We start from the raw sequence: 17,186 nt of genomic DNA on the forward strand, positions 1-17,186 counted from the left end.
AGAATATTATTCCCCATCATATCTTTATTAAACAGAGATATATTATGATTATTATTAATAATAAGTACTTTATGACAATATACCTTTTATAACTAAGGAATAAGAATGTTAGAATACAGAACAGATAAATTTTATACATAAAGGATGATATTATTGCCCTAAGAATCAGACACTAAAATATTGTTATTCATTGCCATGCCCCATCAGTAAGAACTCTAAATAGAGTACCGTGATTTTTTTAAAAACTGCAAATAAAACAGTCTTCCAAAAGATTTTGCAGCTATCTAGCATCTGCTAGACACATTAAAGTCTGTGAAAATATTGTCTGTCACCAGAAACTCAGGATATATACATGGTCAGTGATTTTTCAATTGAAGTTACTGAATAGTTAACAGGCTAGCCAAGGATCAGAATGAGAAGAAAATTCTTACAATCTGCTGCTACAGAGCATATTATAACAGGTCACTTACCAGTTTCTGGATAATAAGAGGCTAAACTAAGGCCTGATAGTAAACTCAAACATTTTAATAATAAAGAAAATCTGACAGTAAAGATATTTAAAAAACTACTTTTAAATCAGTAAGCATTAATGTTCAATCCTGTATTTTAATTAAGCTACTTATATACATTTTGATTCATTTGAAGCATTTTCATTATTTTATTCATTTAAACTATGAATTGAATTTATCAGAATGACCAAGGGAAACATTAACCATCAGATTATAAAGCACTGAGTAGACCTGCAGTAAGAAGTATTATTTCATGCCCAAACTGTATTGTGTATTATGCTTAAATAGCAAATACACTCAGCAATAGAGACTCAGCTGCAGCCAACATTACTTAAAATAATTTAAGCGGCTTTTTCACATTAGGGTTGATATATCAAATCACAGAATTTCAGAAACAGAAAAAACCTATTAGAACACAAATTAAGTGCTGAATTCCCCAGAGGGAGAAAGCACAAGATATTTAACTAATACTACACTTCACCTTAGTCAAAAGGGCTAAATGAGGTTAGTGATGAATCATTTTCCTATAAATCCTTTGCATGACCCACTTGGGAATGACTCAATGAATCTTAATCCAAAGGATAGACTAAATTTGGTAGCACTAGCTGAATTTGTCAGAATCTACACTTGTAAATGAAAGTGGAGAAAGCAGGAAATTATGTGAATAATTAGATTATTTAAATATTTTAGTAAATACCTTCATTCAACTATTTGGATATTTCTAGCAAAGGAAGTAATGATTTGTCTAAACATAGTGGCTTCAATTCTAAACTACATTTTGTAGATATAGAAATAAAATATTTCTATTAGTTGATATTGAACTAAAAATGATACAATAGAGGAAATGTTATTGCTCTAATTCCACACATGGTTCCCTGAATTTATTTGGAATTTATATTTTTACATTCTAAAACATTCATGTGATATATAATAGATGAATTATTTTGAAATAATGTCAGTGAATTATTTATATACATGTAAATTTGTAATATTATGATAAAAATAAAATGAGTATTCAATGGTAAAAATAAGGAGAAACCTATCAAGAAAGCTAAAATACATTTCTTTTCAACTTCTCCCAAAATATTTTCAACATTTGAGTCAATCAATAATAAAATAACAAGGAGCAACATCATTGTTGGGGAAAACAGATCACTAACAATCTTTGATTACCACATAGATAAGACAAAGAAATCAAAGAGCACAATTTTTAAAAAAATTATCTGTCATGATATGTAATTGTTTTAATAAAAATGCAATGTACTATATCAGTGATTCTTCCCCCCACCCACTCATAAAAATACTTATTTTATTACAAAATAATCTGTAAAACAGCATTATCTGTTATGGCTATTTCATAAATGAACAGGTCTTCACATTTCTTGAACCTATGGAAAATATATTTTTAAATATATATAATCATTGCAGCTATTTTTAAACATAAAAACAATTGTTTCTATTAGAGCAGAACCTGGGAGAAAGGTTAAGATTGGGCAAGAAAAGAAGCAGGGGTCACTTTAATATCTTTAATGTACTCATTTCCTAAAAAAAATTGATGAGACTTACCTTGCTCTTGTATTTCTGATCTCCTAGTTTTAATTGGACAAATATCTCTGTTATACTTCCTCCAGAGATATTCTTCCCTTCCAACAAAGTAATACTAATAATTCCATTCCAGAGTTGGTTCTTCTTCAAGGATTCTGAAAGTCGCAGGTTACGTATCAAAGAGGACTAAAAAGAAAAGAAAAATATATGAATTTCTCTTGATAACTCAATAAATCTGATTTCAGAATTTGACTGTAAAACTGTTGCCTCATGTAAACATATTATCAGCAAGTAACAGAATTTTGAAGTTATCATTTTCTATAATGCATTCTAATGGTGAGAGGCATTGTATCATAGTGAAAAAAAAGCTAACCACCAAACTAAGAACACCTGGGTTCAGACCTACTGGTGGACTGTTAAATGTTTAACAACTGACACAACTAAGAAAAATAAAAGAAGATTTGATATAGTTTTAAATTTAATCTGTACCATTAATATTTTATTCATCATGTTCTCTGTGTGTTTATGTGGACAATCAACAATACAAATAAATTAAGTCGGATTTGTAATATTTGCTGATTTCTGACCTGCAAATAAATGCTCACACTAAAAACTGAACAATCAATTCTTAAGAGCTGGAACCAACTAGCACAACCTTAGTTCAAGCTCATCTCTGACTAACAGTGTCATCTATGACAAGTCATTTTATATCTAAATCTTTTAGGCAACTTTCTAAGACTATGAATTGCAGAGAATGTGACTTCACTTATGCACTGGTGAAGAGTTCTCTTACTTGAGAGTTCCTTGTTTCAACAAACAGCGATGGAACATCCATCCTTAACCATTTTAGTGGCCAGAAATCAAACATTAGTTTACCTGGTTTTGCATTAGTTCTGATCATTTACCAGAGCGGCTAACCCTTGCCTTTAATTATTTTAGTAGTAAGAAGAGAGGAAAGGAATAATTGTGAAGAGTGGAATAAATATTAAGCAAAGCTTATCAAAAACCTTCAGGTAGTTTGAGATATTGGCTTTGAATTTTGCTTTTACATTTGAGTTTGTCACTTAAGCTCAAGTTCCTTTGGCTGCCACTAAAATATTCATCTCGTAACAATGAGTACTTAGTGGCAGCTAGAGCTAGAACAATGCCTGAAATCAGTAAATGATGACACTTTTTTTTTTTTTTTTGAGAATAGATCTTTCTTATCCCACCCAGCGTAAAAATCCAGCACTTGCTCTTAGTCAGTCTTTGGTCCTCTAACCCCTGAAGACTCACTCACCAGAATGGTACCACACATTCATTCTTTCCATCTAGCTGTCTATTGATCTATCTATACCTATATATATATATATATATATATATATATATATATATACATAAACACATACATATGTGTGTGTTTATGTATAATTGACTTTAGTACTGTCATAGCTCAGAACTCTCAAACTCAAGTGGTCTAACATCCTCAGCATCCCCAATAGCATGGACTAAAAGCATATGCCACCTGTCAGTGGTCATAATGACAAATAATACAGTATGAAAGAATGGCAATAGGTACTAGGAATAATTAAAATACACAAAAATGTTTGTATTATTAGATTACATGGAGATATCTGAATGATATTTATTTTAAAATTTAAAAAATAAAATCCTAGATTCACTAGAGAATTTATATCTTTTGCTTTTCTTTTTTGAAGGGAGGGGGAAAAAGTAGAAAAATTTAAATGGCATCAAGGATCCAAGTTAATGGATGAATTCTTAACTTAGCCTGTTCATTCTTGTCTTCTGTGCAATATATCTTCTGGAATCATTTAGACAAAGATTCACTCAGACACCAGTTAGTCACAATTTACCAGAACAAATGGTATGTCAGCACCATATTAATTATCTAGTGGCTTACCTCATCCAATTCAAGTCACTTTCCTATCCTTAATTAGATGAAGTAACAATGCAAACATAGAATGTTTGGTCTATTGTTTTATGACAACCTTAAAAACAAAACACTACAGAAAAATTGCATGAATATTTCTTTCCTTCTCTCAATATGCTTAAAGGCTATAGTTTGAAGGCTGTTGAAAAGAAAGATAAATACATCTGCTATAAGAAAATGAGTAATTCCTTTAAAGTCTGAAATTCAGAATTAGGTTGTGACACATTCAGTAATAAAGGTTTATAAGACACATAAACACAAATGTCTTTACACTTCCTACCACTTACTTATTAAGGCAAATGCAAGCTAGCGTGTTCTATATATATGTTAATATACTTCCCTTTAAATCATTATTTGGCTTATTAGAGACACAGACTGAAACCTCCTACCTTTAAAAAGAAAATGAGATTTTGATTCATAAATCCAGCTGCATTTTTTTTTAAAGTTTGACTCGCAGGCCAAAAAGCTAAAGCATGACTGTTCCCATGGACATACTTCAAAGTCCCGGCAGATATATTCCTCCCTAAACACTGCAACTATTTCAAAATCCTTTTTATAAAAAAGGGAGTAATGTCCACAAGGGATCAAAGGGCATCCTACAGTCTGGCAATTGCCTAAGAAAAATGGCACTACTTCCATGAAATATGCCCTAAAATAATTTTGCGGCTTGGTATGTCCTAATTTCAAATTGGATGTTTATCTTGGAAAGGCTTCTATCTAACTTGTCCATAAAACAGCTCCACTTAGCTCTATGAGCCCTGTGAAAATGGAATCCAAAGCTGGTTATTAAAGGGGCCTAGAGATTGCTTCCATATGGCAGAACAGCATGGGAGTGGAGGGCTAAGGCCTACAGCAGGCGCTGCTTGGCTTGAGCTCCCGATCTATCCATGGACACTCGTTGCATTACACCATAACATCTGGATTATTGCTTGTAATGTCCCTGGGAAATATCCACTTCCCATCAAAGCCTTTATCTATCTCAGTCGTACTTTGAACATTTTAGTATTTAACACAGTCATGTTTGATGTGATGTACTTGCTGCAACCAGTCCAATTTTTTTTCTTGTTCTTTTTTCCTTCTTTTTTTTTTTTTTCCCTCCCAAAGACAGGGTGGGAGAGGACATATTTATTGCATGGTTCACAAATTGAAAAGAGACTTGCATTTTTTCCATTCAGCTATATTTTTCTCCAAAATATTTATTAAAAACTATCAAGATAGTTCTCTTCAAAAAAGTTTCACTTTGTCAATCCTTTATTCTTTAGGTGTATATATATGTATACGTACAGGATTCTTAATAACTTCCATATTTACTTTGTACAGCTGAGGGTTAGAGGGTTTTATCTATCTTCTAAGGGCAATAAGTCTTTCTTTGAGGTTGGCGAGACCTGAACCATTGTGTGTGCTGCTCTGCCGATCTATGCTCTCAGAGCACTATAGTGCTAACCTCTAACACTCCTTTTCTCCCAGTAATAAATCATCTCATCTCTTCTAATTCACTTGGCGGTACAACTAAAAGTCTTGAGTCTCTGCCTTAGCCTATGTGCAGAATTAGCCATCCTAACAGAGTTGGAATGTAAAGAAAGGGAAGTGAGCTATCAAAAGGTCCATCTGAATTGTGTCAAAACTTCAGTTCTGACCTAAATATCCTAACTTACTTTACAAAAGTGCTTCAGTTTATATGGATTCATTTTTTTTCTCCACCATGAGCTTATCAAAATCATGTATTAATTTATTTTGTCTCTCTCCTAATCCCTTCATATTAAACTGCACTTTATGTTAACTTGGGCTATGGGACTTTATATAAATGGAGAAATCTAGGAGGATCATAAAAACTATCAGTATATAAAAAAAGGTCTACACTTAAAATTTTTATGTAAAATAAAAATAAACATACATTGGCCTAGTTATTAAGGCAACTCTTTATTTTTAGAATTATTTGATACAGTGTTTTGTCTTTTCCAAGTAAAAACACTCATGTTTTTCTAATTTACTTGCAATACAAATAGAAATAGATATATTTGATGTTTTTAAGAAGGTACTGCCACACTTCAGTATTTATAAGAGACCAACATGGCAGAATGGACAGGAAATTCTGGACTAGTACTCAGGAAATCTAAGTTATATTTCCACATTTATCACTAAGGGCTTGTGACTTTGGGAACAATTTTCCTTTTTTTGAATATAAAAGTTAAATTCTAAATTTGCATATAATTTTTTAAAATTTCTGATTCTGTTATAAAGTAAAAGAGAATCTTTTGAAAGATGTTCATGTGGAAATAAATCATGTTTTAAAACTTTAGAACAAAAAAGTATAATAGTGAAGATATTACTATTGCTAATGTATAAAATGGGATGAAGTTGAAACTATAGTATTAGTCATTGGTGTTGTTGAAGGGTTGCAGAAGAAGAGAACATTAGAGAGGCAGTAAAATTTAACAGAAACACATTCCTGCTATATCTGAGACACGTCATGATCTCTCTAAGTCTTAGATTTGTCAGTTATGAAGTGGAAATGTTCATTTCTTCTCTCCTTATTTCACAGGGTTCTAAAAATTAAAAGATATAATGAATGTGAAAGTGAAAAGCAAAATGCCACATTAACGGAAATTTATAATTATTGTCATCATCACTATATAATTTTCTAGTGTCTCATGCATGGAATAGGGTTCTCAACATCTATGCCAGGTTAGGTGCTAGCAAGTTAAATACGCTTCTAATATACTGTAAAATTATATATCTGTTGTCCAAAGGTTGCACTTGCCAATTCATAAAGGCATATCATGAAGATGGCTACTGGATAATGAAGTTTTAGATGACAAGAACCTCATAGATTATGTATAAAGTCACAGAGGGGTTGTAAGGTGTACTGGTGAAATGATTACCCATAGTAAAGATAGCACACACCTTGATTTATGCTATTACTATTAATTAACAGCACATTAAGTATCAGAACCAGTTTCTTAGAACCCAAGTCTCTGTCTAGTATTTTTCTTTAATATCAAACTGTCTTTAAAAGCTAGTTGATAACAAACTGGATTAGGAAGCATTCCAATAGAGTGACAATACTATCCAAGCTAATTTACACATTTAATGCTATGCTAGTTAAATTACCAAGGGGATATTTTACAAATTTATATGACAAAATTCATTAGGAGGAATAATAAAAGGTTTAAATATGAGTGGAAACAATGAAAACATAGCAATAAAGGAAGGATAGCACTTATAGATTTCAAATTATATTATAAAGCAGCCTTCATAATAATTGCTAATTGTTAAAATACAAAAAGTACATTCTCTAGTAACTGTTACTAGAGAAGAAAGAATCAAAAATATCTGAAGTCACTTATAGCCAAATATAAATTTCTTTGGAAATTTGTCAAGAATTTCTTGAAAACCCTGTACATAGTCTGGCAGTAATTAGGTTTAGACCAATAGCTTGTACTATATACTACAATAAATTCTGGATAAGGTGATCTCAATATTAAAAGCTATATTATTTAAAAACACAGAAGAGAATCAAGTGAGGTATCATTAATAGTTCTATCTAGATTACAAATTCCTAACCAAACAAAAGATAGAGATAATTACATGAGACTAAATCAAGAATTTCAATGAGTGAAAGTAAAAGGTTGGAGCAAATGAATATAATGGTATTATGCTGTAAGAACCAATTAATTATGAATACACTGAAGCAAAGGAAGCCTTATATAAACTAATGTAAACTGAAGTAACAGGACAAAGATTACATATAAAGACTATAATATAAAAGGAAAAAATTAAGAGCAAAAAGATCAAAACTAAAAGCTTCAAAATTATAACATCCCAACTTGACCCCAAAGAAGAGATATGATAAAGCATTTCCTCCCACAACTTTACAGAGAAAGAATAATATGGGTGTTGTGAACTTCAAAAATATAAGACTTCTTGGATATAATAGTTTTTTTTTTAATTTTTCTTTTTCTCTTTCTCTTTGATATAAAGTATGCTTTTGGGGATTTGGGAGTGAGAACAATGTTTCTAATTTTTCTTTCTAATGTTTCTAATGGAAACATTAGAAAATTTAGATAATGTAAAAATAAAGTATACTAATAAAATTAATTTGAAAAATAATATCAATAAAAATATATTTCTTAAAAATTATAGGTTGGAGAAAGTCATATGGTTTTAGAAATATATATAATGACATATGTTATTATGTATTGAAATATGTAAAAGAGTAGAGAAAGTCCAAGGCAAGGCTGCAATAGGAAGGCACAGATCCTATTTCAGCAATTTCAGAAATCATGGACTGGAAATTGAGGTCACTTTGCCCTCTCCACTCACACACTTACCACCTAACTTCTGGATTGTCATTATTATCTTCCCTTAAATTGTTGCAAAGACTTTTTAATTGGTCTCCCAATCTCATCTCTCTCTTTTCTAGTTCATCCTACATGCTACTGCCAAAGTGATTTTCCTTCTGCTCAGATGTAACTTTACTACTCAATCAACTGGAGACTTCCTATAGCCCCCAAGATAAAATATACATTTCCAGGTTTAGATTTTAGAGCCCAAAACAGCATGGCCCAAACCTATCTATTCAGCCTCACTGGATATGACTACCTCCTAAACCTCTGCATTCTTCAATCAGGCCAAATTAGCCTTCTCTCAGCTCCTCAGATATCACACTCTATCTCTCAACTCCAAACTTTTTAAACAGTTATCTCACATGACTGGAATGTGTTCCCTCCTTAATTCTACCTCTAGAGTATACCCTTTCTTCCTTTAAGATTAAGCTCAAGCACCATCTGTATGAAGCCTTTAGTGGTACTCTCATCTGCTAGTTGAAAGGATTAAATTAAGTATCAAATACCATGTATTTAAATACTTAGTATAGTTTGTATTATTCACTTTATTCTTATATATGCCCATGTTGGCTCTCACATATAATATAAGTTCATGAAATTTCTATTTATTTATGTCCCCAGGGCCTAGCCCATAGGTACTTAAAAAATACATAATTGAGTGTTTGATCCATACTAACACCAACATTAGAATTGGTCCTAGAGCTCTCTGAAGCCAATTTTTTTGGAGAGGGTATATGTTGATGGAAAGGAAATAATTTTTAAAATATTCTAATTCAATTCTGATGTGCAAAAAATTTCTCCTAATAAACAACTAGGTAACCAAAGACAGTAAAAAAGTAGAGCTCTTGCAATATCTAAGGAATAATGTGAATATTAACCTAAAGATGATTCTTATAATGATCCCTAATATGAAAGAGTTAAGAACATTAAGTTTATAAAATGCTTCCTCAAAATATCCCTTGTCCTGATTTTCATCATGTGAAACTACTGTACCCTGTCAACAGCTTTTATGGAATGACATGAGGATATCCATGCTTCCATGGAACAGACCTCCAAGAGATAACACTAAACAGCTTCTTTAAGTTGGAGGAAGCAGATTTTGTAAGCATAAATTCTTCTGGTTCCCATGTCCTATGTGGGAAATTTAGTTTTATTTTTCCCCTTAAGTGATTTTGTCATGATTTATGTGCAGTTCTATGATTAAATTTTAAGTGAAGTCTAAGTAAAATACTTTGGTCATACAAACATACTCACATTAGTCATTGCTAAGTTTTTTTTCTTTCAAAAAGGAAAAAAATAACATGTTCTACTTTGTACAGGATATATTATATCTTGCTTATTTCACAGTTCTTGGTCAAAGGAAAGTGAAATGCTTAGTTACTACAAAATAACTGAAGTATGCAATCAGCTAAGAAAAAGTGATTTGGCTCTCATTTTATAATATTGAACTAGGGTTCAGAATTGTGTAAATGATGGTATACTTTTATCTATTTTAATCAATTAACAAGCACTTATTAAGAGGCTAGTATGTGCCAGGCACTGAGAATACAAAGACAAATATCAAATAGTCCCTGCCTTCAAAGAATTCACATTTTATCACTGGAGACATGTATTTGTATATAAATGCATAAAAATTCTGAAAGTAGTAAACAAATACAACGTAATTTGGGGGACAAGTGAGGGAATCATAAAAAGCTCCATGTAGAAGATATCACTTGATATTAATATCAAAAAGAAACTAGGGATTTTTAAAAAGTGGAGATAAGAATGTAACGCAATATAAGAAAGGAGTAAAGTCTGTGCAAAACATAAATATTAAAGATGGAATATCATGTTTGAGGAACAGCAAGGGAGACAGTTTGACTAGAATATATAATAAACTTGAAAAAGCAGATGCAACCACATTGTGGTCAAGGGCTTTAGAGAACAAAGCTTATATTTGATCCTAGTGGTAACATATAGATATTGAACCTTAATGAGTCCATGTTTTCCCTTTAGAAATATATGTCCATGGCAAGTGTTTGGAGGATGGACTAATAAGGGCTGAGGCTTGAGACTAGCAGAACAATTAAGAGGAGAATTTTTATACCATAAACTTGCATAAAAATTCAGAGAACACTGTCCTCCCTGTCTCAATTTTTTGCTTTGCTCAGGACTACTTTGTGATTACTCAATGATCAACTATGACTCTCTAAAAAGCTAATGAAATCCTGTACCAAGCAATGTCCTCAAACTTAAAAGCTCATCTTTGCTTTAGTTATTATATTTCACTAGTAGCATATTTTTAATCTAAATTTTCCAAATTTCCAGATGTAGAATCTTGGTAAACCATCACTATGAAATCATATTATATATTAATCAGTGTATCAAAGGGAGGCAAGAAAATGGAGCTAACAGAGTCAGGCATAATATGAGGTAAACAAGGCAATGCTACCTTTTAAAGAGATCTTAGAAATCACTTGACCTAACCATATAATTCTCTAGAGGAAGTAAAAATCCAGAGTATGAATTAAAGTGTGTAAAAACCTTTATTCAGCATCATATGTAAAAGGCTGTAGATATAAATAGAAAAAAAAAAGATAATTTCTATTTTCAATAAGCCCACATTCTAATAAAGGGAAAAATAATATAGGGAATTTCACCTGTAAGTCAGATATAAAGGAACCATGGTCCATGGTAATATCTCTTCTTTACATGATTTCCTTTAATAAAAACATACCTGTGTCTGATGTTGAATTATTTGGCAGTGTCAAAGGCTTTGGGAATGAGAATTGTTTGATTCCTTGATAGCACCTGCAGAGAATACTACCAGGTCTTGTTTTTGTGCTCCTGTCCTGTCCTGTCCTCTCCTCACATCTCTTTTCTCCACCCCTTTCTTCTATGCTTCTCTCTTCTCCTGCTTAGACTAAATCTCCTTATCTTACTAGATTGGAAGTATAATAATGTTCCTCATTGACCTGATGCTATCTTCACAGAAGCTTTGACCTCCTCCACTTCAGTCTTAAGCAGATTTGTCTCTCCTTTTAGGGAGTTTGCTGGATCAGGACTCCTAAACTCAATCAATCCAGTGCCCTTAATCTCCCAGTAGCAGGCATTATAAAAATATAGTTGCTTCCCTACATTAAGGCTGACAGGGCTGGACTGGAAACATATTAGTGGTCTGTAGTATACTAGTATTCCTGAAACCTTCATCTATAAAATACAGATGGGCTATTATGGAGATCAAATAAAATGAGAAGTATATAGCACTTTGCAAACCTTAATGCATGATATACATTTAATTATTATTAATAGTAATAGTTTATTAGCAGTAATTGTAGCAACAGTTAATAGAAGTAGCAGCAACAGCAGAAGAAGCAGGAGTAATAGGAGGAAGAGGAGTATGAGTAAGAATAGGAGGAGGAATAAGAGAAAGAGCAGGAGGAACAACAGCAGCAGCAATAACAAATAGTAGTAGCAGCAGCAGAAGCGGAAGTACTTGTAGTAGTAGTAGTAGCAGTAGCAGTAGTAGTAGCAGTAGTAGTAGTAGTAGTAATAGTAGTAGTAGTAGTTAGTAGTACTATTAATGATAGTAGTAGTAGCAGCAGCAGCAGTAGCAGCAACAAATAGTAGCAGTCATAAGTAGAAGTAGCAGCAGAAGCAGTGGTAATAGTAGTTAATAGTACTATTAGCAGTAGTTAGTAGTAATAGTAGTAGTAGTAGTAGTAGTAGTAGTAGTAGTAGTAGTAGTAGTAGTTAGTAGTACTACTACTAGTAGTTGGTAGTAGTAGTAGGGGCAGCAGCAGCAGTAGCAGCAGAAGCAGAAGTAGCAGTAGTAGTAGTTAGTAGTACTACTAGCAGTAGTTAGTAGTAGTAGCAGCAGCAGTAGCGACAACAAATAGTAATAGTAGCAGCCATAAGTAGAAGTAGCAGCAGAAGCAAAAGTAGCAATAGCAGTAGTAGTTAGTAATGGTAGTAGAAGAAACAGCAGCAGCAATAGTAGTAATAGCAACAGCAGCAGCAGTAGTTCTATTAATATAGTAATACAGTGGTAGTAATACCAAGAGAATAGTATTAATAGCAATAGTAGTTAACAGTAATTGTAGTAGCATAAGAATAATCTAAAATAGTAACAATTCAGACCAGTGAGGAGACTATCCCCATTAGTGCTGCCACCAATTCATTACTATATCAAACACTGAAATAGGGAAGCCCAACCTTTTACAAATAAAATCAATCAAGCACTACTAACCTATTTTGCCAGGTCTAATTGAAGCTCTATATTAGAACAGTATCATCTTCATGGTCTGCAAAAATTATAGTAGTAATGGGCTTTGGATAGCAGTACAAAAGGGATGAAGGGATACGAGGAGGCTTCTTTAAGTCTCTGAATTCCTGGTTGCTGGACAAATGAACAAAACCAGACAAAAAACCTGAGGCAGAAAGAAGCTGTACCTTCTCCTAGTTCTAAAATAGATAATGAAGCTAACCAGTTCTACTGAGGGTATTTTACCAGCTCCAGCTGCTAAACCACCTAGCTGCTACTTGTATTGCTGCTGCTGCTGCTACATTTACAAATTTACTTCTATAAAACTATCAATACAATTCCATTACTTCAGGGTATGAAAAAAATATTTTTAAGAGAGTAAAATATGATTTTGAATGGGAAATGGAATTAGATTGAGAACATGTGTGACTGAAGTGCAAATGGAAAAGGAAGAGGAAATATATTCTCTCCCTGCCTCTTATAATCTGTCTCTGAGACATACAAAAATATGTTAGAATTTTCACAAGCAATACATGCAATCATATACAAATCGATTTCATTTAAATTTAGGGATTCCTGCTCAATAAGTAAATAGAATTTGTGAATGAACACTCTCTGAATATACTTGGGGAAGGCTTAATTTTTCCTTTTATTAACAATACAATAACAATAACAATATATATAACAACATAGGCTAATGTGATATAGTACAGAAATGTCAAATTCTCCACAGCAAAACACTGCATACAGCTTGAACTAGATGAGAATATAACTGAGGAATGTTTAACAATATTAATAAAAATAAAATATGGCACAGATAATGTTTGTAGTTTTAAGTCAACATATGTCTACAGGAGTTTTGATTGTATTTTAATTTTGATCCCATGGTTGGTGAATATAGATAACAGACCTTAAAGACAGGACAACTCGGTTATTCAAGCACTACTTTGGACATATACCAGCTATATGATCTTGGGCAAGAAAGCTCTCAGTGTTCCCAAGAAACTCTTTAAGATAAAGGAGTTACTCTATATCAATAGAAGGATTTCCTCACCAAGGACTCTCTACACAGATAAAAACAGATTGAATCTAAAAAGTAACCAATCCACAAAAAACCAAAAATCCAAGTCTGAATGCACCACTAATTCTTCCTTTTCCTACGTAATCAAAGTGTTGCATAATTTAACATGTAAACAGCATTTCTCTCCACTTCTTTCTTCATTCTCTTTTTTTCCCTCCCTTTCTAATATAAGTAGCTATTCATATACAAAGAAAGCTGCCATATAGTTAAAAATGTTCAAAAAAATTTCAAGTCAAGAAAATGCTCAAACCCATATTAAGTCACTTGTCCTGAAAATTATGAAGTCTACAAAATATATCAGCAGGTGGGGAGATTGCAGCACTGCATTGTACTCTGAATGCAACTTGTGTATGGTCCAAAGGGGAGAAAGGGAGAAAGGCCTGAGAAGGAGAGAAAGAAAGGCAGGAAAATAACTTAAATCTCTGTGACTAGGTCAAAGTCAAGACTGTAACCACTGTGATTTGCAAAAAGAATTCCAGTCTCACTCATTAGGCAAGCAAACCAGCTAGTGGAGGCAGCTGCCCTCGGGAATGGGAGAAGAAAAAGGCATGTAAGCTGACAGGAGATTGCTGCTGAGATGGCACTGGACCCTGTAGCATCTGAGTTTGCCAATGCCAAAGGGCATTTGTAGAAAAATCAAATACACTGAGGCAGATAAACAAATAAAATTAAAGCAGGATAAGAAGTGTGGGAGGGAATGGGACTGTGTCTCATGATAAGTTAATTCTCAGGATTCTGAAGTAACCTTTTAGCCAATTTATTCAATCAGTTCATTCTGACTGAATACATGGCAACAGAGCCGGGAGAGCTGGCAACTCTGTCACTCAAATTGTTGGTAGAGTATCCTGCAGGTCGAAGTAAGAGTTTCCTCAAGCAAAACAAATTGTTTATTTATCTAGCCATGTCACAGAGCTACTGCCTGCCTAGATACTGGTGACTAAGACCATCATCTCAGGGAGAGAAAATAAAGTGCAAGGAAAGCATCAATGGTGGATTCTTACCAAGCTGCTTATATGGGTATCAATGTTGGAAATAACAGGAGGGAATCACAAGCCAAGGTCCTTATACTGACTTTCATACAGCAAAACAGTCCTCCCCATGGACTAGAATTAGAATGCTAGATACCATTCAGTTGGCTGATTAGAAGACAAGCCAAGTGAGTATAGTGAAAACTCTGGGCCCACTTAGCACCATTAAAAACTGGTATCTCAATATATGATTTCAGAGTAAAGCAAAAGAATCCTTTTTGTTCTCCTTGGAGAGCAGCTCATTACATTTTAGATATTCCTCTTCCGGTCTCAGGTCTTATATATAAAAGCTTAAGGAAAATAGGACTAAAAATGGTCCTTTTATAATATCCAGAAGCAGCATGGTATGGTCAAAAGATTGCTGGAGTTAGTTAGGAGGAACCTGAGGCACTCATTAAATGATAATAGAGATGCCAGTAAGCCTCTGCACCTTGGTTTCCCTAGCACAAAACTGGGATAATAATGGTAGACATAGTTGCTGTAAGGAGTGGTTGAGAAAATTAAATGAGATTATGTAATTATGATATTTTTCAAACTTTAAGACATAGCAGGTACAATTATCAACTATTGTCTATGATAAATAACAAATATACGATAGAAATGGAATTTGGGAAACTAAGTTTATTTGTATTGAAGATTACATATGGCTACACATATGCACACATACACATATATGCACATATATACACTATCATATAGATATCCTATCTTCCATTATAACTAATTTTCAGTGAAAGGGAGAATTTATCTTGCCATTTTTAAAAAAAGATATCAAAATCAGAGCAGAGTTCAGATTAAATCCTAAATCTATTATAACATTCATATACATTGTTTTCAAATCTAAAATAAAATGTCAAGAAAAGAATATGAAAGAAAGCCCACAAAGGCACAATACTTTGGAACTTTCTGTTTGATGGGTTAAGATGATGCCGTTTGACTTATGATTTTGGATACAATTATGGATATAAAGAAAAAAATTACTAAATAAAATGGAGATGAACATGTCAACATTTTCACAAATATCTTGAACCACTAAATTTTTGGATCCTCTTTAATAATGGTTAAGTCTGTTCTCTAGGGAATTTTATACAATGCATTTTTTTTGGAATATTACAGAAGAACACAATTCAAGATTTAATGTTGGAGAATATAAAAAAACCAAAATCAACAAAAATTAGTTGGCATATCTATGTCTAAATTAACTTTTGTTGGTGTTTAAGCAATCACTATGGATTTTTCATATTCTTATATTTTAAAATGTAAATAATTTCTCATTTCCCCATGTCAAATAAGCAATAAACCCAATCACTGACTATTTAGTATATTTGTTATATAAATGTGTATGTGTGTGTATAAATATATATATACACATGTACATATATATATATGTACATATATATATATACTGTTTGAATATATATTTATATTTAAATGTATATTCTACAGTAATTCAGTTACTATCTGGCATATTATATAATAAGAATTCCCTAGGTGCTCTGAGATTTTTAAACCTTTTTTAACAGTAGGAGAATTGGGAATGTTACCACAAGCTTTGCAAATACAGATAATACTGCTCTCCAGGATCCATGTTTCCTTCATATATTTGATATCTTTATCCAGGCAGTCAACATTTTTTTTACCCCACTCTACTTCTTTGACCATTCTTCCATAACCTTTCCTGTCCTCCCTAGACTCCAATATTCCCCAAGCTCACAATTTTTCTTTCTAGCCTTTATGTTCTTCCACAAACTGCCAGTACTGTTGCACAGACCAGAGTTCCCTAACTAAAGATGGTTATTGATGTGCAGTACTAGTTTTTTAGTGCAGTAGCAGAATCAATAAACTAGAAAATACTGCTTTGTCAGGTTTCACCAAAGCATTCTGGGAAATTCTTTACTGTTTCAGATGGCTACAAGAAACTCTTCTTAATGTGTGAGAGCTTGAACTGGGCCTTCTTTGGTGAGAACTGATGCTCTTCTACCCTCTAGTGACTATAACAGAATAAAGCAAAAGTTTAGGGATTTTTTTTTTTGAGAATGAATCATGACATTTCCCCTAATCTAATAATATTATTTGGCAACTTTTAGTTTTGTTTTAAAAGATTCTAAGATGTTAACCAGAGCCATGGGAACCAAATGATTTGCCAGGATAACATAAATCCTTATCTTATGCTGTTTTTAAAGTATCTAAAAATGCAAAGATTATATACTATTTCAAGATAATAAAACAGACAGAACTTTGGCTCTTCAAAAAAACAAAAAAACAAAATTTGAAACAGTAAACTTTTTTTCTTGCAAATATCTAGTAACTGTCACATCAAAAATATTTCTCTATACATTTTAGGCACACACATATTCCACACATCTTAGTGCTGCAAAAAGTATAAAACATGTACATATGTATATGTATAAACATTCATACTTTTTTATAGCTTCAATAGTAAAGATGATGTAATTTGGATGTCTTATTTATAGCTGGAGAAACTGATACCCAAAGAGCTA

At 32.6% G+C, this 17,186-nt stretch overlaps 1 protein-coding gene across 5 annotated transcripts in view; it reads right to left on the bottom strand.

Moving 5' to 3' along the window:
* The window catches only part of MCTP2 (multiple C2 and transmembrane domain containing 2), a 260,840-nt gene that overhangs the window by 136,066 nt on the left and 107,588 nt on the right, over nucleotides 1–17,186 (bottom strand). For all 5 annotated transcript variants that reach the window (XM_074295061.1, XM_074295057.1, XM_074295058.1 and 2 more), the window contains one exon: nucleotides 2,076–2,240. In XM_074295061.1, the coding sequence (XP_074151162.1) occupies nucleotides 2,076–2,240 (165 nt within the window). The remainder of the gene's footprint in view (nucleotides 1–2,075; nucleotides 2,241–17,186) is intronic.

This window comes from Sminthopsis crassicaudata, chromosome 2 (assembly GCF_048593235.1).
Source record: "Sminthopsis crassicaudata isolate SCR6 chromosome 2, ASM4859323v1, whole genome shotgun sequence".
In the NCBI taxonomy this organism is placed as follows: domain Eukaryota; kingdom Metazoa; phylum Chordata; class Mammalia; order Dasyuromorphia; family Dasyuridae; genus Sminthopsis; species Sminthopsis crassicaudata.